The sequence below is a fragment of the Buceros rhinoceros genome, unplaced genomic scaffold, assembly GCF_000710305.1.
Source record: "Buceros rhinoceros silvestris isolate BGI_N320 unplaced genomic scaffold, ASM71030v1 scaffold9147, whole genome shotgun sequence".
Classification (NCBI taxonomy): Eukaryota; Metazoa; Chordata; class Aves; order Bucerotiformes; family Bucerotidae; genus Buceros; species Buceros rhinoceros.
The window spans coordinates 69,025-92,328 of record NW_010423931.1 but is presented as its reverse complement, the minus strand read 5'-3'; the positions used below and the strand labels follow the sequence as shown (position 1 = coordinate 92,328).

Below are 23,304 nucleotides of genomic sequence, written 5' to 3'. Positions count from 1 at the left end.
CTCTTTCTCTTCTCTCTTTCTCCATCCTTCCTCCTAACAAGGTTTACATGCGTGTACAGCATATGCTGTATGCACACATGAAAAAAAAATCTATTTTTGTGTTCTGTGATGTCTCATGTTATTTTCTGTGCTCTACTGCAGTTCAAGTAACCAAAAGGGATATCATCTTTCTTTTGGATGGATCACTCAACGTCGGAAATGCCAACTTCCCCTTTGTGCGTGACTTTGTTGCCACCCTAGTTAACTACCTTGATGTCGGCAGTGACAAAATCCGTGTTGGCTTAGTCCAATTTAGTGACACGCCTAAAACCGAGTTCTTTCTATACTCGTACCAAACCAAATCAGACATAATTCAACGCATGGGGCAGCTGAGGCCCAAGGGGGGGTCAGTGTTGAACACTGGCTCTGCACTGAACTTTGTGCTTTCAAATCACTTCACGGAAGCTGGTGGGAGCAGAATAAATGACCAAGTGCCACAGGTCCTAGTCCTGGTGATGGCAGGGAAGTCTGCCGATCCCTTCTTGCAAGTTTCCAATGAATTAGCTCGGGCCGGAGTGCTGACTTTTGCTGTTGGAGTTAGGAGTGCGGATAAGGCAGAACTTGAACAGATTGCCTTTAATCCAAGAATGGTATATTTTATGGATGATTTCAGTGCTCTGACAGCTTTACCCCAGGAGTTAAATAAGCCTATAACAACATATGTTAGTGGAGGTGTGGAGGAGGTTCCACTCGCCCCAACAGGTAATATCTACCTTCCTTCATGTTGACTGCATTAAGTTAATCTTGTTTCTCTTGACAGTTTGTTCCAAATATACACCTTCACATTTGTCCAAGGCCCTGAGTCATCAAGATGGTTAGGGCTGTGCTTAACCATCAGCCTGTGGCTTGACACTTGTAGCTTTTAATCGTGTTCGAGTCATTGCAAGCGCATTTTGAAGGCAGCACAATTTGAAGTTTTTTGGCAGGTCAGAACTGAAGAAGAACTCAAGTGAGTCTATGCTCACCAGATGTTCCCTTTCTGTGGCCATAATAATGTCACAACCTGTAAATGTGTTGTCTGCACTAGCTCAGGCAATAAGAACACACTCTTTTGGCCAAAAGGAATGGTGTGGAAAGGTTAAAGTTGTGCCAAAAGTGCAGAGGAGCAAAGGTCTAGCCAGGTACATGTGGCTGAATCCTTCCCCAGAGCCGCTTTTTGCTGTTATCAGGCTGATACAGAGGCTGAATTTTACTCCAGATATTCAACGTTAAGCCCCAGCATTAAACCCAAAAGCTGTTGGCATGTTTAACGCTTTTTAAAGAGGTATTAGCTCACAAATTCCTTTGTCGTGGCATATGAAGATGTAAGAACTACCAGAATTGGTTGGTATGGAAAGGAAACCATTAAGGTTAATATGAAAGATGTTAAGACAGATGTGAGATGCTCAGTTTTGCCTTGGATATTCAATGAGATTAAAAGGGCATCAAATGGAAACAGGTAAAAGGCTTTTTCTCCTCCCAAAGTCACCTATGGATTTAGATACTTCTTGCGATGCAACTGGGAGAAGTACTTTAAGAGAATACAGAAAATGCTTTGTGTGTGTATGTATGAACTAATGTCTATTTGTTATCTACTGAGTCTTTAAATAGAAAAAGCAAAACTAACCCTCCACTGCTGTTCTACTTCATGCCTGCATTATCAGCATATTGCCAGACCATAGTCATCCCTGGCATAGTCTGAAACAGCCATTTTATCATATGATGGATATAATGTGATACAATATATAGTATGACTATCTGGTGCCTGAATTTATTGAATCTTAAGATTGAGGTGCCCTTGCTTCCCCTTCTTCCTCAGTTAAAACATCAAACGTACTGTTTAGTCCTGCAGCTTTTAAATACTTTGGTAAATGAAAATCACTTGTTTTGCATATTGACACCCAGCTAATTTGCAGAGAAGTTTCTAGGATGATGTTTAAGAAGAAAAATGCCTTCATATCTTTTTTCCCCCCTCTTTTTATTTGTGAATCTATTCTAGAAAGCAAGAAAGATATTTTATTCCTGATTGATGGCTCAGCCAACCTTTTGGGTAGCTTTCCTGCCGTCCGGGACTTTGTACACAAAATCATTTCTGACCTGAATGTGGGTCCTGATGCCACACGAGTAGCTGTAGCTCAATTCAGTGACACCATCCAAGTTGAGTTTGACTTTCATGAACTCCCATCTAAGCAAGACATGCTTCTCAAAGTGAAAAGAATGAAGATAAAAACTGGGAAGCAACTGAACATTGGAGCTGCACTTGATGAAACTATAAGGAGGCTGTTTGTGAAGGAAGCTGGAAGCAGGATCGAAGAAGGGGTTCCTCAGTTTTTGGTCCTCCTTGCTGCTGGGAGATCAACTGATGATGTGGAGCAACCATCAGATGCTCTGAAGCAAGCTGGAGTTGTAACCTTTGCTATCAAAGCCAAGAATGCCGACCCTGTAGAGCTGGAAAGGATTGTTTACGCCCCGCAATTCATTCTGAATGTTGACTCCCTCTCTCGGATTTCAGAGCTTCAACCAAACATAGTCAACCTGTTGACAACTATCCAGCTTCAGCCAACAGGTACAGGGACCCCCAGGGTTTCCAAGAGGTGGAAAGACATTGTTTATATGGCCCCTTCAATTTGGTAACAGGGGGAAATGGGCCTAGTGATGTTTAGAACGATTATGTAGAAACCATTACTACACTTCGATTTTCCTCTGGTCAGACTCTGATGCAGCAAAGCATTAAGGTCCAAACTGAATTTTAAAGATGAGTACGAAAAAAGCCTTTTGTTTGGCAGCAAGAGCTGTAGTAGGTGCTGTTACCAGTGTGTAAAACATGGTACAAACCTGAAGTAGCAGAAAGTCTCTCCCCCAGAGATCTTGCATAAATTGATGTGCAATGCTGGGCCAGGGCTAGAAGCAGCAATTGTCTCAATTTCTCTTTCCATTCTCTCTTTCTCAAGTAGCGGTAGGGAGTAAGGAGCACCATAGCATGCTGGATTCACTCTTGCTTCATTATTTCTTACAGGATATTACAGCAGTTTCCACACTTTATACCTACACACCCATAAATCAGATGCTCTTGACTCAGTTACCGTTACAAGCTCAGTAGATGAGTGTGGATTAATTGAAGAATTAAAAGATCATAAAAAGAATCACACGGCCACAATTATAGATTCATACTAGCGGTTATGGAAGTTCTGCTTGACCAACTGTGTGATTTCCTGAGGCAGCCCTAATTTGAGAACTAACCTGTCTCCCAACAGCAAGTGGGGACAGGGAAAACTGTGATAACATCCGCGTCATCTCTCTGTAAAGGTCCTGGACAGATGGACTTAGAATCATAGAAACATAAAAAAGAAATAGGGCTGAAAGGGATCTCAGGGTGCCATCTGCTACCTACCCTTGTCCCCAACAGGACATTCTTGTCCAGAACCAGGTGATGTTGATCTAATCTGTTCTGAAAACCCTCTGGTGGAGGAGATTTCCCAGCATCCATTATCAAGCTGTTCAGTTGTTTTTATCTGTATCAGTATATACTTTTCCCTAATGTCAAACCTCTGCCTTCCTTCTCTTGGTTTAAGCCTTTTATGCCTCCTTCAACTCAAGAAGGATACAGATGTCATCTCATTCCTGTGTTTTGTGTGACAGCCTTTCATTTACTTTAAGGTTGTCACGTACGTCTTGTCTTGGTCCTCATGTACTCAGCTCATTCAATTTTTCCCTGTAGGTCTTGCAGGTTTTTTCACCTTTTCACCCTTGTCTCTGCAACACCAGCCTGTTCCAAATGACCAGAGCATAACAATGTGTCCCCTGGTCATCTCTTACCCCATCCTTTCATTTTTGTGCAGTTGCTGTCTCTATATAGACTAGTGCAACTAGTGCTCTGGAATTGCATCCTCCCTTTTCAAGCCATTTCTGTCATGTCAAGATAATTTTGAATCCCTTTGACCATGAAATACTGTGAATAATTGTGCTAATGGCTCACGAATAGCTGCATCCACCTACTGTTCCCAGTATTCCTGACTTAAAGTGAGCCACCTCATAAGAGTACCAAAATATTATTCTTCTTTACTTGCTACCCAGAGACTTTTAACAGGACTCTTTACCCCTGCTCCTGAACTTTAAAGGAGGTGTACAAAACTGAGATACACCAGACAAAGTCTGTTCCTTCTTCCTACCTGTATTGCCCAACACAAGCTTTATTAATATTCTTAAATAATAAACTTGATCTGAAGTCTGCAATAAGACTTCAGTTGCCCTTGTTAATTCTTTATATGTCTAGCATTCATAAGCAGATATTGAAGATTTTCTTCAGAGGGAGAGATCATCCTTCTACTTGTCCCACTTGACCCTTCTATAAACAAGTCAATGGCACTTTTGGGGATGCCATCCCTCAGTTGCTATGTTTGAGAGGCAGTGATGTTTTCTGCTTGGCTGAGCCAAAGTTTCACAATTCTGTCAGTGAATAGCACAATGCATCAACAATTCTCTGATCTTTGACATTTCACGATTTTGGGATTTTTTTAAAAAAGTAATGTTTGGTCACAATTAGCTTTTTTTTTTTTTTGTACTTGAAGGTAGGAAGAAAAAAAACCCCAGTCTAGCCTTTTAGAAAAGCATTTCAGCATTTTCAGTTGGATGCGCCTTTCCAGCAAATCCTTTTTTTATTTGAGCACACGCAGGATCATTTATTTCTGTATTTAGTGACATCTCAGAAAAGCTTTTCTATTTGTTTCTTCACCAGCTCCCTGTGAGCACCCCCACTCCACTATGCCATTTTGTTCAGGAACTCAGTTTTCTCTGGGAGCAAATCGCTGATGTCCCAGACTCCTGTTGCATATTGCAAAACCACGTGGCAGCTTCCCAGCCCCTTTCAGAGCAGATGGCTTCTCCCAGCTTCAGGTAGGAGATGGCACCCAGAGCCCCTTAGCACCCTATTTCTTATGAATCTATGACTCTATGACTCAGTGGGCAAGGCATGGCATGCGTTGCACTGAGGTTTCCACCAACTTCCACCCATCTGCCTTTTTGCCAGGGATTCTATCCAATGCAAAGGAATCAAACCACTCGTCCTGACACCTTGCTTTCCCCTCCCCGAACTTTTGTACTCCTTTGGTTCAGTGTATGCAGAGAATAATAATCACTGCAATAGAGAATCTCACTTATTCCCCCCTTCTCTTACTTGTCTCAAACAGTAGTTGAGAGAAGTGAGAAGAAGGATGTGGTGTTTCTAATTGATGGCTCGGATAGTGTCAGAAGAGGCTTCCCACTACTGAAGAACTTTGTCCAAAGAGTTGTTGAAAGCTTGGATATTGGCCGTGACAAGGTCCGTGTCGCCGTCGCACAGTACAGCCGCTCCATACAGCCTGAGTTCTTACTCGACACCCATGAAGACAAAGCAGATCTCATCAGCGCCATCCAGGAGCTGAAGATTATGGGAGGATCTCCTCTGAACACTGGAGCAGCCCTTGACTATCTCATCAAGAACGTGTTCACAGTGTCGAGCGGCAGCAGGATAGCAGAGGGCGTCCCACAGTTCCTGATTCTGCTGACCGCTGACCGATCCCAGGACGATGTGAGGAGGCCCTCGGTGGTCCTAAAAACGAGTGGCACAGTGCCCTTTGGCATTGGGATTGGAAATGCCGACCTCACAGAGCTGCAGACGATTTCCTTCCTCCCAGATTTTGCCATCTCTGTTCCTGACTTCAGCCAGCTGGATACCGTGCAGCAGGTCATCTCGAACAGAGTCATCCAGCTGACCAAGAAAGAGATAGAGTCACTTGCCCCTGATCTGGTTTTTACATCACCCAGCCCAGGTGAGAAGATGTTTGTGTCTGCACTGAGAGCTGGCAGCAGAATATGATGTTTAGTAACATCATGATTGCAACACAAACTGAGGAAAGCACAGATGGCCACAGCTAAGACTCCAAGTCCATCTTGGTCTCACTGTTGGTGTGCTTAGGGTTGATAGGTGTTGTGTAATTAAGCTGAGCCTCCTTAAAGCCCAGTCCCTCAAGGTGGCCCATGTTGTATCCACATGGAAGACCCACAAAGTGAATGTTATGAACTTAATCTTATTTTAAGTTCGTGAATTTTAAGTTCATGCTATTACTTCTGGAATGGTAATCGCATCATCTAGATGCTACAGGGACACCTTCACACCACTATAAATCACGGTCAGCTATTGCTAAATTTAGGACCTGCTGATAGGTCTTACATTCACCACACTTGTTCACTGGGGAAAGGGAAACTGGAAGAGGACACCAGGAAAAGGATCAGATCTTCCATTTCTAGTCTCACTTGGAAAGAAATCCAGCCAGTGTATGCCTGGGATGAAGGGTAACCACCCCAGATCAGTCCCCTTGAAACCTATCATCCTACTCCATCTGTTCCTTCCCTTCAGAGCCAGACTGCTTTCCTGCACCCCCATTTATCAGTGTGATATTTAGCAACAATTACCACTGCAGAAAACATTTTATTAGGAAGCAAAGAATCATCCTGGAAAGGCAGAAGCTGAGAGAATAATAGGATAGAAGCTTTCCTAGAGGACAAACCAAAGAAAGAGGGGTGGTACTGAGTGTAAAACAACCCCAGGCTCCCTGGCAACCTGCCCTGAGTAAGGAGCATCACCAGGCTACATTTCCTTGGGTGGAGATCCCACAAGGAATTATTCATACAGGTTTCCCCACTCTCTCTTGCTTCCTTTGCTCTGGAAGTTGTTGTTCTTGCACTGCCTGAGAACGTGCCTAGCAGACTGGTCCTGTCTCTGGATTGAAACCAGAGCTGCCTGCTGGGTTTCCCAGAAGGTATCACAGTCAATGAGCATCCTCCCCGTGGCCAAAAGCCAGTGATGTAGATGATGAGCTTAACGGCTCCCAATAAGCAATGCCTGACGCATCTTCTGAACCACTTCTTTCCTGCAGCGGGTGTGAAGAGAGATGTCGTGTTCATGGTTGATGGCTCCCGTTATGCTGCCCAGGAGTTCTACCTCATTCGCGATCTCATTGAGAGAATAGTGAACAACCTGGATGTGGGCTTTGACACCACCAGGATTTCAGTGGTCCAGTTCAGTGAGCATCCCCACGTGGAATTCCTGCTCAATGCCCACTCCACCAAGGATGAGGTGCAGAGTGCCGTGAGACAGCTGCGGCCGCAGGGTGGCCAGCAGGTGAACCTGGGGGAGGCCCTTGAGTTTGTGGCAAAGACCATCTTCACCCGTCCCTCTGGAAGCCGCATAGAGGAGGGTGTCCCTCAGTTTTTGATTGTCCTCTCCTCCCGCAAGTCTGACGATGACTTAGAGTACCCATCACAGCAAGTCAAACAAGTTGGGGTGGCACCTATGGTGGTAGCGAAGAATGTGGAACCTGAGGAGATGGTACAGATTTCCCTTAGTCCTGATTATGTATTTCAAGTCTCCAGCTTCCAAGAACTGCCCAGCCTTGAGCAGAAGCTCCTGACTCCTATTGAAACCTTGACTGGGGACCAAATCAGACGGCTGCTGGGAGATGTGCAACCCCCGGACGGTAAGGCTCTGTCAACACCAGGTGTCTCTGGGTTGCTATTCAAGTATATGTTGCCCAAATGTGTAGATAACTTTCCACCCCTTCTCTATAAACTGAGGTTATTCTTAGTTAAAAACAAAGGTATAGCACGTGTACAGTTTTAGAAGGAAACTTTTAGATATGTGGAAATTCTACCCAAGTACATAAATACATGATAATTTATGACTTTCATGTTGAGTATCTAAATACGTTACGTATTTTCAAGTCAAACACTGCAATGTGTAAAATGGCCTATTGCCATTCAGCAGCTCTCTAGGAAAAAGACATAAATATGGGGCAAAATGAAGCTGGAAACACTGACAAGTCCAGAGAAGACCAGTAATGAATAAAACAGATAAGTCTCTGAGTAATGCTTTGAATATCACGCAGACTGTTAACACACACTTGCACACAAGCCCTTTTGGGGGCTCTCACATGAGAGCAGATAGCACAGAAATCCTCCAGAAAAGCTCAAGCAAAGTCTTGGCACACAAATAATTTCCTCTCTTTTTGCTTCCCTGCAGATGCCTCTGGTGATGAAAAGGACATAGTCTTCCTCATTGACAGCTCTGACGGCGTTAGGCCTGATGGACTTGCTCACATTCGGGATTTCATCAGCAGAATTGTTCAGCAGCTGGACGTTGGGCCAAACAAAGTGCGAATTGGTGTGGTGCAGTTCAGCAATAACATCTTCCACGAGTTCTACCTGAAGACCCACAAGTCCAAAAACGCTGTCCTGCAAGCCATCCGCCGCATGAGGCATAGAGGGGGGTCCCCTGTGAATGCTGGAAAAGCCCTAGACTATGTGGTGAAGAACTACTTCATCAAGTCCGCGGGGAGCAGGATAGAAGATGGAGTGCCCCAGCATCTAGTCGTCATCCTCGGAGACCGGTCCCAGGATGACGTGACCAGGCCTGCTAGAGTCATCACTTCAACGACTATTAAACCTCTAGGTGTCGGAGCCAGGAATGTGGACAGGGGCCAGCTGCAGGACATTACCAATGATCCTGACCGTGTGCTTGTGGTACAGGACTTCACAGGACTCCGAACTTTAGAAAAGAACGTGCAGCTTATTCTTGAAGAGCTTCCGATACCTACAACAGAATCCCCTGTACCTTTAGGACCTGGTAAGACTGTTCTTCATTCTGTAGCCTTTTCTGGGTGGAGTACTGATACAATCTGTATAAAGTTAAAATGATTCCATAATAACACCTTTTGATTCCCAACCCTTTAGTTGCATTCATTTAAAGAACCCTTTGAAGAAGATTTTGTTGAGCAGAGGAAAGAACAGAATTAAATTTGAAATGAGATGAGGCTGTCTATCATAAAAACAAGTAATGTTGTATGAAGTGTAATAAATGTTGTATAAAACCTTTCTTCTTGTACAGATGTGTCCTGGTTTCATCTGGGATGTAAAATCATGCCAAAGACTGATGAAACTACAAGGGCAGAAGGGACAAAGCATTAAGCATCTTAAATATTATAGAATTATAACTAATTGTGTTTTCTTTGTGTTCTTTTCAGATGGTAAGAAGCAGGCTGACATAGTGTTTTTGCTGGATGGCTCCATCAATCTGGGGAGAGATAACTTCCAAGAAGTTCTCCAGTTTGTCTACTCTGTGGTGGATGCCATTTATAGGGATGGTGACTCTATCCAGGTAGGACTGGCCCAGTACAACTCAGATGTGACCGATGAGTTTTTCCTTAAGGACTACACCACCAAGCCTCAGATTTTAGATGCCATCAACAAAGTCATCTACAAGGGTGGCCGAGTGGCAAACACTGGGGCAGCCATCAAGCATATCCAGGCAAATCACTTTGTGAAGGAGGCTGGCAGCCGAATTGACCAAAGAGTGCCGCAGATTGCCTTCATCGTCACAGGCGGGAAGTCTGCAGATGATGGGGCAAGTGCCTCCTTGGGAATTGTGCAGAAAGGTGTCAAGGTATTTGCGGTTGGCGTGAAAAACATCGACCTGACGGAAGTCACCAGCCTAGCCAGTGACAGTGCCACGAGTTTCAGAGTATCCACACCCCAGGAGCTGTCAGAGCTGAATGAACAGGTCCTGGTTACGCTGGAAGCTGCTATGCAGGAGAAATTGTGCCTAGGACCGACAGACACTCCGAGAGGTAAGCGCAATCTTTTCATAATGTGCTCAGGTCATTCCAGAGGGTGGCTGTGAAGGACTTGACTGGCTTGCGCTTGTGCTTTGCCTATAGCCTGAGGTGCAGCATGGGATCAGACCTTCTCCACAAGCATAGTGGTAGCCTGCAAACCTTTGGTAAGAGAGCTGCCTGTTCGTGTGCTCCAGTACATGAACAATACGTGCACTGCCACCACAGAGGTGCCATCGTGGTGGAATAATTTCAGATACGATCGTCAGGCACTATATCACTGCCTTCCACCACATGAGAGGGAGTCCTTTATTTAGCTGTCTTTGGTCTAAGCCTTACTACCTTCCTCCCCAGATGTGTAGGGACATGATATCAGTATCAAGGCAGACCAATTTGTTTAGTGCCAAAATGAAAAGTGATGGTCCTTGTTTTGCCAACCGTGTTTAAAAGAAGCCACTTGAACTTCTTGGCCATTCTGTCCCTGGCATGTGTGGTGTGATGGAGATCAGAATTTCTCTTCTCAGATCGTCCAGGGTTCTCACCTGATCTTGTGACAGGTATATGAGAAAAAGCTAGGGCATGAGTTGTAGTTTTAAGATAAAACTGCCTTAAGAAGGAATCCCATGATTCAGCTACTTCAGACGCTGAGTGAGGGAATTGGTGTAAGCAAGGGGGTATTGCCATCAGACCAGAATCCCAGCAGCTGGTTTAACTTACTACAATAGAGCAAGTCCTACTCCTGGCAAAACTGAGTGCAGCACAGCCCTCTGGCTTTTTTCTCTCTTTGAAAGCATACGTTGGCACAGGAGATGTCAAATCCAGATGAAAAGCATCCAGCAGCCTGGTTTTCCCATCTGCTAGACCAATGGGCAATTTGATGGCTGCAAGGTGGCTCCAAACCTGTGCTAAATATGCCTGAAGCAAGACAGACTGTGCATCACCTGGTTAGCTCACTGAGGAACTTCAATGCCTCTGTCTGCCCTAATTCCCAGCTATCTGACAGAAATCCTAGCTACACCGTCCAAGGACCTGAGATCAGTCACCTCCCTTTACATCCCAGCGACTGGAGGATGGTTGCTCCAAGCAGGCAAAAGGTGCACGCACACTGCACAAGTACTGACAGTCTTTCACGCAGTGGAGAGGGAGCAGTGGTCTTGGCTGCCTGATGAAAATGCAAATTTCTGTTAGACTTTGTTCAGTGAGCTCCTCCCAACAATTGCACAGGAAAAAAAATTAATAAAATGCAGGTTTTCCCAGATTATCACCACCATGATGAAAGGAAGTAGAAGGCACTTGTGTATCAAATAACGGCAGTTCTTGATGCAGAGATCATCTTCTCTAATGACTAACAGAATAATTAGAAAAGTCATTACTCGAGAAACAATTGTTGTATTGCTCAATGGTGACACTCTCCTCTCTTTCTGCATTTCCCTTTCAGATTGTGACTTAGATGTGATAGTTGGCTTCGATGTCACAGACGTTGGGCCTGGCCAAAATATATTCAATTCCCAGAGAGGTCTGGAGTCCAGAGTTGAGTCCGTGCTGAACAGAATAACACAGATGCAGAAGATCAGCTGCACCGGCAACCAGGCACCCAACGTCAGGGTAGCCATCATGGCCCAGGCTCAAGGGGGACCTCTGGAGGGTCTTGACTTCTCCGAGTACCAGCCTGAGCTCTTCGAGAGGTTTCAGGGCATGCGCACCCGCGGGCCCTATTTCCTCACGGGGGATACGCTGAGGTCCTACCTGAACAAATTCAGATCTGCACCCTCTGGCAGCACCAAGGTAAGTCAAAATCAAAGCCACTGGGATGGTGTTGACCAAGAAAGACAACCTATGATGTATTTTTGTTGGTAAAGCAACTCTAAATTCATAACAAAATTCTTCATCATCATGGCTTGGCTTTGTGGACGAAGATTTGGGAAGGGCTTTACCCACGCTTACTGCAAGCGCGCTGATGGCTGAAAAGGCCAATGCGGGATAGGCAAGTCCAGTTGCAAAGAGCACAGTGGAAGGTCTCCTTGGGTGGTATAGCCGAGGCACGGTTCTTTCTGCGCTGTCTTTTCTCCTCGAGACTGAGTTTGGTCACTCAAGCTCTACTTGTTCCCTCCACTCTCCCAGCATTGTCAAGGTCTGGCTGAGCCTCACTGCAGCCAGTACCTATAAGCATTACTTGGCTGCAACCTATTGCTTTCCAGGTATTTTCCTTAGCAACAAACACCTGCATGATATGATGCACAGAAACCTGGCACAGAAATGCAAAGCTGCATGGCCTGGAAAGGTCGTAGCAATTCCCCATCTCCTCTCAGCTGAAGCATCCCTTGAAAGAAGGCCCTTCAGATTGCACATGAAATGTGTTTCGTACCTGAAAGGTTCTGGATCGTGACATAAATTTGTTTCTCTCCTAGGTCATAATCCACTTTACTGATGGTGCAGATGACTCAATAGATCAGCTGGAGGCTGCTTCATCTGCTTTGCGTACAGGAGGTAACTTCTTTGCTCTTCAGGGCAGTGATTATAGTCCATATTAACATGTGGTCCATTTTATCACCACGTCCCATGAACCCACCAGCTTCAGACAATAATGAATAAGGATTTAATGATTTCTATAGGTGCTTGCTGTTCTTCATTGCTTTCCTGTGATATTTAGCTGCCTGCTGGCACCTAGTGTATGAGTAACCTGCACTGAATGTGCTTGAAGACGGTTGTTCTTGATTGAATAAGTTCCATTTGCAATTGAAGGGGTGGATAACAACCCGTCCTTGCAGGGGAAGGTGTACAGGCTCTGCAGAGCACCTTGCCTCATCACACAGACTCTTCTGCTTCCTCCCCCTCAGGTGTCAATGCTCTCATCTTCGTCGGGCTGGACCGAGTGAGCAATTTTGACAAAGTGATGCAGCTGGAATTTGGTCGTGGGTTCACCTATAACAGACCGCTCAGAGTTAATCTGATGGACTTGGATTTCGAGCTGGCAGAACAGCTCGTAAGTAACTTGGCAGAAGCAGCGCTGCCTTGTAACTGCTGAAGGAAAGCCAACGGCTGGACCTCCTGTGGGGCTGAACCGTGGCTGGATTACACTCCCTTGGCTCTAGTCCTCTCCACTCCCTAACTCACGTCAGCTCTTTTTACAGATGCCACAGCAGTCAAATCTGAGTAGATCATGGTCCTGCGCAATCTTGTACCAGTCCTGGAGAATCTCTCTACTCCAGCTGAGGCTACAGCACATGGGATTAGGTTGAATGGGTGGGATAAAATGCCATCAAAAACTGCCATGCCAAAACATCCACCTTCCGCCTATATTTATACCGTTGGGTTGTTTTAACCTTGTAAGTAAAATGCTTGTCATGCCTTGTCGGTGCTAAATCTCTTGCAGAAGCACTGCTTTCTAGGTTTCTTTCCCTGAGCGGATACACTGCCTGTATCTCAGACATGCTTTTATCAGAAGGACTTATCCTTTCTTCATAGAGTTACCTCCCTCCCATGTGTGTAATCCCTCTTGAGTTCATTAATTTGCTATCAACCTCAGTATGTCCAGTTCTTCCCGACTTCACATCTGCTACCAGCATCAGTAAGCTTTTTTCCCAGTAGATTTAATAAGATTGGGTTTAACCACTGATCCCTGTGATAACCCTGCTGGGCCCTTGGCCGCAAATCACAGTGCAGCCACTTGGGAGTGATCCTTGGTTTTTGGAATAAGAAGGAGACTTCTGCCCACCCCCAAGTAATCCGGTTCCCTAGGAAAATACTTTCAAAATGTAAGTGTGCAAAGCTGGCAGGAAAAATTTGCAGCCAGCAATGTACTTGGCAAAGGAAGTGATATTTTTTTTCTTTCTATTAGATGATGCAAAATCAAGCTGTGATTTCTCTCAATTCGTATCTTTCCGGGTTTTTTTTCTATTTCTTTTCATCTTTTGCTGTGTGCTTGCAAATTGTTCTCAGCCCGTGGGCTGCTGATAAGCTACTCACTGTGACGACATTCTCATGGCCTACTCCACAGCCTGGATTTGTTTCTTTGGCAATGAGATTGATCTCTTCAGTGACAGGCACCACTCCAGGGACTGACCTCCTACTAAATTCTCTCTATTGGTTCTGCCCCATGTAGTTTCCATTTAAACCCTTGCCTCTGATGTCCAAAAGATAACGTTGACTGCTGCTTGCTTCTTAACCACACAACCAAAACGGTCTGCCAACACACACCTCCTTCTCCTGCTGCCGTGGATGTTTCAAGGCAGAGATACCCCAAAATGCTGCCAGACTTACGTCATGCCTGGCACAGGAGCGATTGCACAGACTCAAGGGCTTGCAGGAGTTATGGTGTTGGAGCTCTGCCAGGTTTCTAACACCTTCCTTTTGTGTCATGTGAATTTTGCTGCAGGATAACATCGCAGAGAGGACATGCTGCAAGGTCCCATGCAAGTGTTCAGGGCAGAGAGGGGACAGAGGTGTGCCAGGCCCCATAGGACCAAAGGTAGGTCACTTCATCTGGGGATGTGCAAGGTCAGTGTTCACCATGGTGGTGATGGGTGGGTGATGTGCAGGCTCTATATGTTCTAATGGGCGATGCTAACAGGAAAGTCACTCCCACTTATACCCCATTCTAAAACTGGACCGTGCACAGCAGTTGAGAGCTGCTATTCTTCCCCTTCCTCACAGCCTCTGTGTCATGAAACAACCAAGAGGGCAGGGATGAGTGACTTCAGGAAGGGGAAGAAGTGTCTTGTGAAGCAATTTAGGACTGTCAAACGGAGATGGTTTTTCCCATTAACTTATTTACACAGATGACCAAACACCTGCTTTGTGCAAATCTGGGCAAATCTTGACTATCACTTTAGAGGGAGAACATAGAACTATGAAAGAAATGCAGACTCTTCTCTGTTGTGTTCTAGGGTGCCACGGGTGATCTTGGCTATGGAGGCTACCCTGGTGATGAAGGAGGACCGGTGAGTGATTGCCGTGCTCTGCACACTCCTGCTCAAATAAGGGACTTCACTAGAGTGAAGCATTTGGAGGCTTTTTCATTAAATACATTCTGCTGGAGGTATAGGCATGGATTAGACAAGAGAGCAAGCAGAACTTTGTGTTTCCCCTAACCTGACGGTCTGAGTTGCTTGTCCCAGCTGGTCCTGGGAGAATGTCAGTAAGTAGCTCCTTGAGAGCTGGAGGAGGCATGATGGGGCAAGGAATAACTCCTATTATCTGATGTAACCCTCCAAGGCAGGAGGGAATGATTGAACTGGTCCTGTGAGCAGGGCAGGGTGAGTATGAACACTATAATATCCCCAACTTCATTAAAGCTGAAGCCTATGCCAAATACTTCAGTTAGTCCAAGAATGGGACTGAGAAGGGGCGTTTCTATCCATCACAGTGGCAGACAACATGAGTCTCATGACTCCTTACTAGCACCAGTTCATCCAAACTCTTACTTCATGAATCCCACGTCACCCCTGGAATAAACAATTCCCCTCGCATTACACCCAGGAGGTGAAGCTGAGGCCAAGGGGTTGGTGGTGCTCATCACTTTTCCAATAGCGCAGGCAGGGGCCAGCTGCTGCTGTCAGATATCACATGCAGAGTTCTCCTGCAACTTTAAGGTCGGGATGGCATTAGACATCTATGCAGAGCTCTGAGGGTTTTGTCTTGTTTTGAAGAAGATGTTTTTATAAAGCTCTTTCATAGCCGAGAGTTTGGGAAGGATGGTTCTCTCTCAGTGATAAAGACTCACAATTGGTCTCTACATGAGGAACGCTGCGGGCAGGAGATAGTGGGGTGACCTTTCCAAACTTGATGCTCCATTTACTCCTGTGCTTCCAAGCCACCTCATGCACTTGCTGATGCAAGCAGTGAGCTGAAGAATCATACATGCTTAGCAGGCAAACCCTGACCATTGCATTTTCACCTCTATGCTACAGGGTGAGCGTGGACCTCCAGGTGTGAACGGGACACAGGGTTTCCAGGGATGCCCTGGGCACAGAGGAACCAAGGTATGCGCACAAGAAGACTGCACAGAGCAGACCCAGATTCCAGCTGGTGGGAGTCCACCAAGGGCAACTCCTGCTGCTTTAGGATGTCACACAAGAGTCACCAAGTCCACTTGCGTGGTGGTGTCCACCTGGCCAAGCACCAAGGCTTTCAGCAGGTGTCATAGCTAAAGTTGCTATGAAGAGCAAAAGGGCAGCCCAATGACTCAGGCTTGATCTGCAGACAAGGCTGATTTGTTTTCTGCAGTCTGGCTCTAGGGTAAAGATGTGAGATGAGATGGATTTTTTCTTAACACCAAGAAGTGGCATGTGCATGTCTTGGCCCGGGGCTGGGACCGCGTATGGATGGAAATCTGCTGTTGCAGAGGAGGGAGAAAAGTGATCCATGGCAGCTGCTTTAAAGAGGAACCTTGAGCAAATGGCTCAGGACCACAGCTGCAACACAAGCCAGAGAAGGTGGTGAAACATATAATATTTACGGGAAATATTCAGCAATATTAAGGGCATGTTTCCTGCCATTTGCTCTGACCACAGGGTCCTCTGGCAGGGAGCAGATGAGGGTATGAACCAAACCCATTAATTGCAGCTGAGATTCTGAGTCTCCTTCAAAAGTTGTCCAGCCTTGGCCAAATGCACCAAGACTGCGTCTGGATTCATATAAAAATGGGTGCAGAGAGAAAAGTCAATGGAGAAGGACTTGTGGCTAAGGTGTAAGCTGCTTTATTCGATCAGCTGGCTAAACCCTGAGATGAACATACTTTATCTTAGCATGAGTGTTGAGGAGGCAGCTGGAGGAGATTGATATAAGAGAAATGAAGGATTGTTGAACCCTCACACAGCAAGCTCTGGCTCTCATGCCCCTGTCCTGGCTCTGGGTCTGCCACCAGCACAGCTCCCATTCCCTGCCACTTTCCCTGGCAAACTGGGCAAAAGCAGAGTAACTCCCTTTTCTGATCTCTTTAGGGTTCTCGGGGATTCCCAGGAGAGAAGGTATGGAGCTATTTCATCATGCCACGGTGGTGAGCATGAGCATATGGACACTTCCTTATCTTCCACCTCGTCCCGCTTTCCTTTCTGAGCATTTGTCCCTCACCTCTCTTCTGCAGGGTGAACTGGGAGAAATGGGTCTGGATGGCATTGATGGAGAGGAGGTCAGTCATTTTAATTGCTTTTCTCTTTAGAATGGGATGCTTCAGTGAAGCATCTAAGAAGCACCTTGAAAGTGGCAAAATTTCTAAAATATTTTGATTTTTTAGGGAGACAAGGGGTTGCCTGGCTCCTCTGGAGAGAAGGGATATGCTGGCAGGAGGGTAGGCTTTTACCACATTTATAATGGGGCTAAATGGTGGTTAAAAGGTGGATTTGAGCCAGGGGAAGGTGGAAAGCCACCATGCTCCCCTCGGGGCTGAGGACCCAGCCAGAGATACGTGGCAGCAGAGATGCTTTTGGCAGTCACGGGCTGCTCTCACTCTCTGTCTCTTCCCACAGGGTGATAAGGGAGTTAAGGGCGAACGAGGAGAACGAGGTGACCGAGGGCTCCGTGGGGACCCGGTAAATATTGCTAAGGCATCTTCTTGATTTTCACACCCACTTTCCACCAGTCCCGGGTGTCATCAGCAAGCATGCACTCAGGCTTATTAAATTATTGATATTAAATTACGCTTGACAGTGACAGGTCCAGTGACAGAGCAAGGACTTGGAGATGACATGTGGGTAACACATGCCTCTTGATACCAAACGCTGTTTCGTTATATTTAAATTCCTTCCTCATCTTCTTCAATATTGTTATTTCCCAGTTGAAAAGCTGCGTCTGTCTGAAAACACCGATAATACTTCATCTAGTTCCGTCAAAAAAGAAAGCAGTCTTTTTTGCAGCAGCGCAGTCTGTGATGTCTGACTTCCATGTCCCACTTACACAGATGCTTCTCATTGCTCTATCGCTTTCAGGGAGATTCAGGAGCTGATAATACTCAACGGGGATCCAGGGGCCAAAAGGGTGAAATTGGACCAATGGTAAAGTTTCTTTGTTGTCTTTTGTTGGTTTGGGGGTTGTACAATAGGATGCGACAGAGAAAGTAAGAAAAAAGGATGCTGCCAGAAAGATGCAAGTTTCTTAAATTTATTGTGCCTTGTCAGATGGAATTTTCCCACTAGAAAATGTTGTTGGTTTGCAACCAAAACTTTCTCGGGTAAGAGGTCAGTTTAGAAGATGTTTTGTGTAAAAAAAAGTGCTTTTTAGAAATTATTACTATTTTGCAACGCCTTTTGGGGTATTGTCACTGAAAACAACTTTTTACTTGCCAATTAACTTCATATGTTCTTGTGGATCATATCCAAAAGCAGAGATCTGTTTAGTGATACCAAATCTAAACGCCCTGATTCACCAGAAACCTTTAAAAAAAACCCCCCCATGCTCCTTGGAAAATTTCAAAACCCATTTGTTTTCATATCAGCTCAGAATAAAATGTGTCTTAATAAGTCAGAAGGCATTTCCCAAGGGATGGAAATGCCCCTTTGTGCTAGATCAGAAACTTGATGGGAAGTCTCTGTGAGTTATTAGAAGGATTTCCACCAATGCAGAAGATTGAGTAACTTCTGTGAGAGTGCAAAAGAACTCATTTCTTGAGAACCGAACTGATTTTCCCGGTGCCTGCTCATCTCTCACTTGAGTTTTTTCTTTTCCCTTAGGGAGAGCCAGGACCAGAGGGGCTAGAGGGCCAAGGAGGTGGAGTCGGGAGGAAGGTGAGCAGCCAGACCCGCAGTTAGCGGGGGCCAGACTTAGATTGATAATAACTTTTCCCCTCCTGCGTTCCCATGTATTTTGTTTCACAAGTGTCAGGAGTTCAATCTACAAAACACAAACAAAAAGAAAAACAAAAAAAAAAAAAAAAAAAGAAGAAAAATAGTCAAAAGGAAAAGGCCTGGTAGTTTGTTGGCTTGTTGTATAGACTTGAAAGGTCTAATCCTAAATTTATTCCCATGCAAGTAACTCAGTACTCAGATCAGTGGAGCTACACGTGGTTTACTCTGGCATGTGCATCAGCATTTGGCTGCTGTCTTTTAAAAAGCAAAAAGCGGCTGGTGGAGGTGAGATGTCTGAGGATGTGCTCCCTGCTGCTCCGCTGCCACCTGTCCCTCTGGCACTTGGGTCAGGGATTGTGGCACACTCCTGCATGTGCAACTCACCTACGTGGTAGAAGGTTGGGGGGTGCGAGGAAGGAGAAAACATGCCAAAGTTTGCTTTAAGAGAGCTGGCCATGTGGATTTCCCCTTCTCTCTCCTCCCACTAGTTTAAACTATTCAAATATAATTTTGGACTAAGAGAAGCGGCGAAACAAGGTTCTGAAAGCAATAGAGAAGCGTGTGTTTACCCACTTGCATAACAAGTCTTCTTGTTTTTTTATTCACAGGGTATGACAGGACGACGGGGACTGATAGGAGTTAAGGTAAGTGGTGACAGTGATGACACCTGGGGCTGCTGGAGCAATGTAATGGGGCCATAGCAGAAAGAAGATTGATGCCCCTTGATTGCAGGAGGCAAATAACCCTGCCAGTTCTGTGCTCATTCCCTGCTAAAACCATATTCTGCAAAAAAACTCCCCAACAACTGTGTTTCCTCACTCTTTAGGAAGCTGTAAATTCCCTGAGATCTCCTTTCCCTCCCCATGATGTTGACCATCCCCCCCATGATGCTGACCATCCCCCGCCATGCTAATCTGCGTTGTCCTGTTTTGCACTTCAAGGGTACCAAAGGCGCGCTCGGTCAACCAGGGCCAGCTGGAGAACAAGGCATGAGAGGGCCAGAGGTCAGTGAGCTGACAGCAAAGAAAATGTCTTACTTCGTGATGCTGTTGTGCTATTTCATCTCAGCAGCAAGGACTGTTGGGTATGGGTGTATTTGGGTGTGCTGTGGCCTGGCTGGCGTGGCCCAGGACATCAACCTTCTATTGCAGTCATGTCACCCCGGGTGTGAAGTGTTTGAAAACCATCTCTTGGGCGCTATAACATTTGCTTTCCCTTGCCATCATGGGTAGCACTGGTGTGGTTTTGCCCATGTGTGTTGACACAGACTCTCTTTTCTCCCCACACAGGGTCCACGCGGTGAGATTGGCACGCCAGGACTAAGAGGAGAGCAGGGCATTCCGGGACCCAGGGTAAACCCTTCTGCTGCTCCTCAGCCATTGGCTCAACTATGTTCAACAAGAACATTTCACTGAGCTAGTAACACGCAACCAACATGCCTTTCCATTCCCCCCTCCTCTAGGGCTCCAGCTCTGTTTCACTCTCATATAACACACTCTTCCGTTTCTCATCCTAAAGATTTCTTGGTCAAGAGTTACAGAAGAGGAAGAGTTAAAAGCAATCTCAAAGGGCTTTGGATTTTAGCATTTGGGCCTTTATGGTTTGTGTTCTTAACTAAAGAACATCCCTGAGTGACTGGCAGGGCATGCTCCATGACGCTTCAACCTCTGAAATCAGGGCATGACCACCTCACATGCTTGCTGGGCCCTCCCTGTGCATTTATTCCTCCTTCCTGCTGTATACCCCGGGAAGACTCATGCCCATAAAGCCAGATACATCTTGCATTTCCTCATCCTGAGCAGGACTTTGCCTCTTCTGGATACACCTTTCCTGGCGGGGGGGTGGTTCTCTAGAGACAATGTAAGTTGCTGCTGACCTTCACACTGAACTGACCTGGTCCTTCATCTCTTCCCAACCATGAATTAGACATCTGAATTTTCTAAGGTCCTTTGAGAGGCACCAGCCCTAATAATTAGCACGTGATTCCTATGGTCACCCGATCGCCTTGCTTCTGGCAACCCGTTTTCTTGACATGTTGCCAACATTCCTCTCCCTATTTCTATTTCAGGGTTCTGGTGGGCTACCAGGAACCACAGGAGAGCGGGGCAGGATTGGCCCTCCAGGACAAAAGGTATGTCTTCACAAACGTTGGACATCAGCAACTAAAAAACAATCAAAATCTTCTGGATAACAGTGAACTGAAAAAAATAAAACCTGCTTGAGACGAACCTCTTGGAGTGAAATTAGCTCGTTTTCACTGGCTTGCACAGCATGGAGTAGAGCAAGGTCCGTGCTCCAGTTGTTTCATTAGGCTCCTGTTTCATCAAATAGAGAGGCAAAAGTAATTGAGTAACTGAAATTCCCAAGTGATTTTCCAGGACGTATTCTCGGCCAATGCCCACATGGGAAGGTGGTTGTTCTAGATCTCTCCAGACACACCGTATGGTTTGATCTCTCCAGATTCACACACACTGGCTCATTTCCATGGATGCTCCACAGTCCTTTTGCACTGGCAAAATCCTCAGATCTTGGAAGCTTTTATTTTTGCAGTGTTTATAAAAAGCAAACACCATCCTGTGGCGGGAGCTGGCTGGTCTCCCATGTCCCATTGCTCAGCTTTCCTGAAATCACTAAAGATCCCGCTAAAGAGCAAGCACTTTCTAGCATTGCTGGCCATGCAGGTCCAGTCGTGACTTTCTGCTGCAAGGACAACTGCAGGCTGGTCTAGGTAAAGAAACCAGAGCTGATGAGGTGGGAAAGGCTCAGAGTTGCTTGGATATTCAGCACATGCTTTAACAGATGCTCCTGTTTTCAGGGTGAGCCTGGAAACCCTGGACCCAAAGGGACAAATGGACTACGGGGCCCACGAGGAGAGATGGTAAGTGTGGCCATGCACTCACACCTTTAAGGGTGCTGGGCTGAGCCCTCTCCTGTGGCAAATGGGCCACAGCCCTTTGCAGCAGTTTACCTCCCCTATGGACTTTACATCCTCCATAGTACAATATGAGAGAAAAATCAGATTTCTGTCTATAAAAAGGATGTATGGACTAAGTGCTTTCCTGGGGCCTGATTCTCATTCCTCTGTATAATGAGGAGCCAAGTGAGGAAAAACTTTTGTGCAAAGCAAGTAAGGACAAACTTTGGTCAGACAGACCTATAAGTACAACCCTGGCATTGACCGACCTCCTAGCCTGCTCCCCACTGCTGACAAGGTACAGATACACTAAGTGTACGCATTATAAGTGTACACAAGCAGGTTTTAATTCAGATTTGTAGTTTTGGCACCACCTTTTGTCCTTTCTTTTCTTGCAATTATTTCTTCTGTAGAAGGGCTTCTCAAAAGCCTGTAACATCAGTGGGTTCTTTCTGTTGATGCTGGAACTGTGAGGTTTAGGCCGTTCACACATGACTGCATACTAATGACTTTGGCTTTCCAACTTAGGGTGATGATGGACAAGATGGAATTGGTATCCCAGGTCCTAAAGGCAGAAAGGTAGGTGTATGGTCAGCATGCCCCTACCAACATGAGCTACCAAGGACAAAGAAGTAGACAAGATCTCCAGATGGGCAAGGGCAGAGCCTAGGTGAAGTCAGATACATACAGGAACAAAAATCAGCCCTATGTGTAGCCTGGTGAGAAAATAAGGCAAGACTCTTCAAACCTTTCTCCTCTGCCATTGTCTTGGTTTTGTCTATGTACATCAGCTTCTCCAAGGAGGAAGCATGATGAATTGTTTTGTACCTTTTAGCTAGAGAGCCCCATGAAAGCTGGTCGGACTTTGAAAACAATGTGCTAGCACCTCTGACAGTTCCTCTACAGTTGGAATTGTCCTTAGAGGAGCAACCAGAACTTCAGAAGAGCAACTATTTGCTTTTTATTAATCATATGAGGAACAAAACTGCAAAGTAAATTTACAATTTCTCTCTCTTTTCCCTCCATCATTTAATTCCCTCAGCATTACAGATCTGCCTGCAGAATCATTTTCCAAACATATTCAAATAAACCTTTATGTTGTTTCAGGGAGAACGTGGCTTCATAGGCTACTCAGGGCCCAAGGGATGGTGCAATCCATGAGCTATGTATTCATTTTTCCAAGCGATGTAGCCTGTTACCTATGGTTCTGTGCAAATTTAGAGCTACTGTTTGTGTTTTTCCCCAGGGTGGACCTGGTGACCGTGGTAGTGCTGGAGGCCCTGGCCCTAAAGGAAACAGAGGCCGCAGAGTGAGTTGGATCATGACACAAGTTTTCCCTTCTGCATGAACAGCATGGAAGATGTACACATCTTTTCCCCTAATGCTGATCCATACTCCTGGGAGACCTCCTGCAGATGTTCATGGAGAGGACTTAACTTCTCTCTCTTTCTCTCTAGGGAAATGCAGGAGATCCTGGGACATCTGGTCAGAAAGGAGAGGTTGGATATCCTGGACCATCTGTAAGTGTTCATTGCACTTCTGATAGAGCTTCTGGCTTCCCCCCTGGAGAGACTCCTGATGGCTTCTCTCAGAAACACGGTGGTCCCTATTGGTGCCAGGAATTGAAAAATATGTCCATCTCCTCTATTTCAAGTTGGGCAAATACCTCTTTATTTGTCTTGGGTATTTCTCTATAAATTCTTAACTAGCTGTTTATCAATGATAAATATTCACCCATCCTCAAAATGCAATGCACAGCAGAAGGAAAAAGTCAAGAGACGGGCTCTTATCAGGCACTGGGATTTCCCCATGGCAATATGCCACTTAAAGCTCCTTCTAGGAAGTTCTCAGCTCTTTGTTATTTATCGTCCTGCACAGGATATGGCCCAAGACCAAATCTGACCCTAGAAAGGCTGAGATGACTTGGCTTGCTTTGCACATGTACCTA

General features: G+C 45.7%; 1 protein-coding gene across 1 annotated transcript in view; it reads left to right on the top strand.

The window, feature by feature from the left end:
- COL6A3 (collagen, type VI, alpha 3) overlaps positions 1-23,304 on the top strand; it is a 53,491-nt gene that overhangs the window by 13,840 nt on the left and 16,347 nt on the right. Inside the window, exons 5-31 of the mRNA XM_010140602.1 lie at positions 142-741; positions 2,018-2,584; positions 5,205-5,825; positions 6,933-7,532; positions 8,075-8,677; positions 9,075-9,677; positions 11,101-11,447; positions 12,071-12,149; positions 12,500-12,645; positions 14,038-14,130; positions 14,549-14,602; positions 15,572-15,643; positions 16,604-16,630; positions 16,747-16,791; positions 16,897-16,950; positions 17,129-17,191; positions 17,588-17,653; positions 18,329-18,382; positions 19,051-19,086; positions 19,384-19,446; positions 19,732-19,794; positions 20,511-20,573; positions 21,258-21,320; positions 21,885-21,935; positions 22,464-22,497; positions 22,601-22,665; positions 22,814-22,876. Coding sequence (XP_010138904.1) covers positions 142-741; positions 2,018-2,584; positions 5,205-5,825; positions 6,933-7,532; positions 8,075-8,677; positions 9,075-9,677; positions 11,101-11,447; positions 12,071-12,149; positions 12,500-12,645; positions 14,038-14,130; positions 14,549-14,602; positions 15,572-15,643; positions 16,604-16,630; positions 16,747-16,791; positions 16,897-16,950; positions 17,129-17,191; positions 17,588-17,653; positions 18,329-18,382; positions 19,051-19,086; positions 19,384-19,446; positions 19,732-19,794; positions 20,511-20,573; positions 21,258-21,320; positions 21,885-21,935; positions 22,464-22,497; positions 22,601-22,665; positions 22,814-22,876 — 5,195 coding nt within the window. The remainder of the gene's footprint in view (positions 1-141; positions 742-2,017; positions 2,585-5,204; positions 5,826-6,932; positions 7,533-8,074; positions 8,678-9,074; positions 9,678-11,100; positions 11,448-12,070; positions 12,150-12,499; positions 12,646-14,037; positions 14,131-14,548; positions 14,603-15,571; positions 15,644-16,603; positions 16,631-16,746; positions 16,792-16,896; positions 16,951-17,128; positions 17,192-17,587; positions 17,654-18,328; positions 18,383-19,050; positions 19,087-19,383; positions 19,447-19,731; positions 19,795-20,510; positions 20,574-21,257; positions 21,321-21,884; positions 21,936-22,463; positions 22,498-22,600; positions 22,666-22,813; positions 22,877-23,304) is intronic.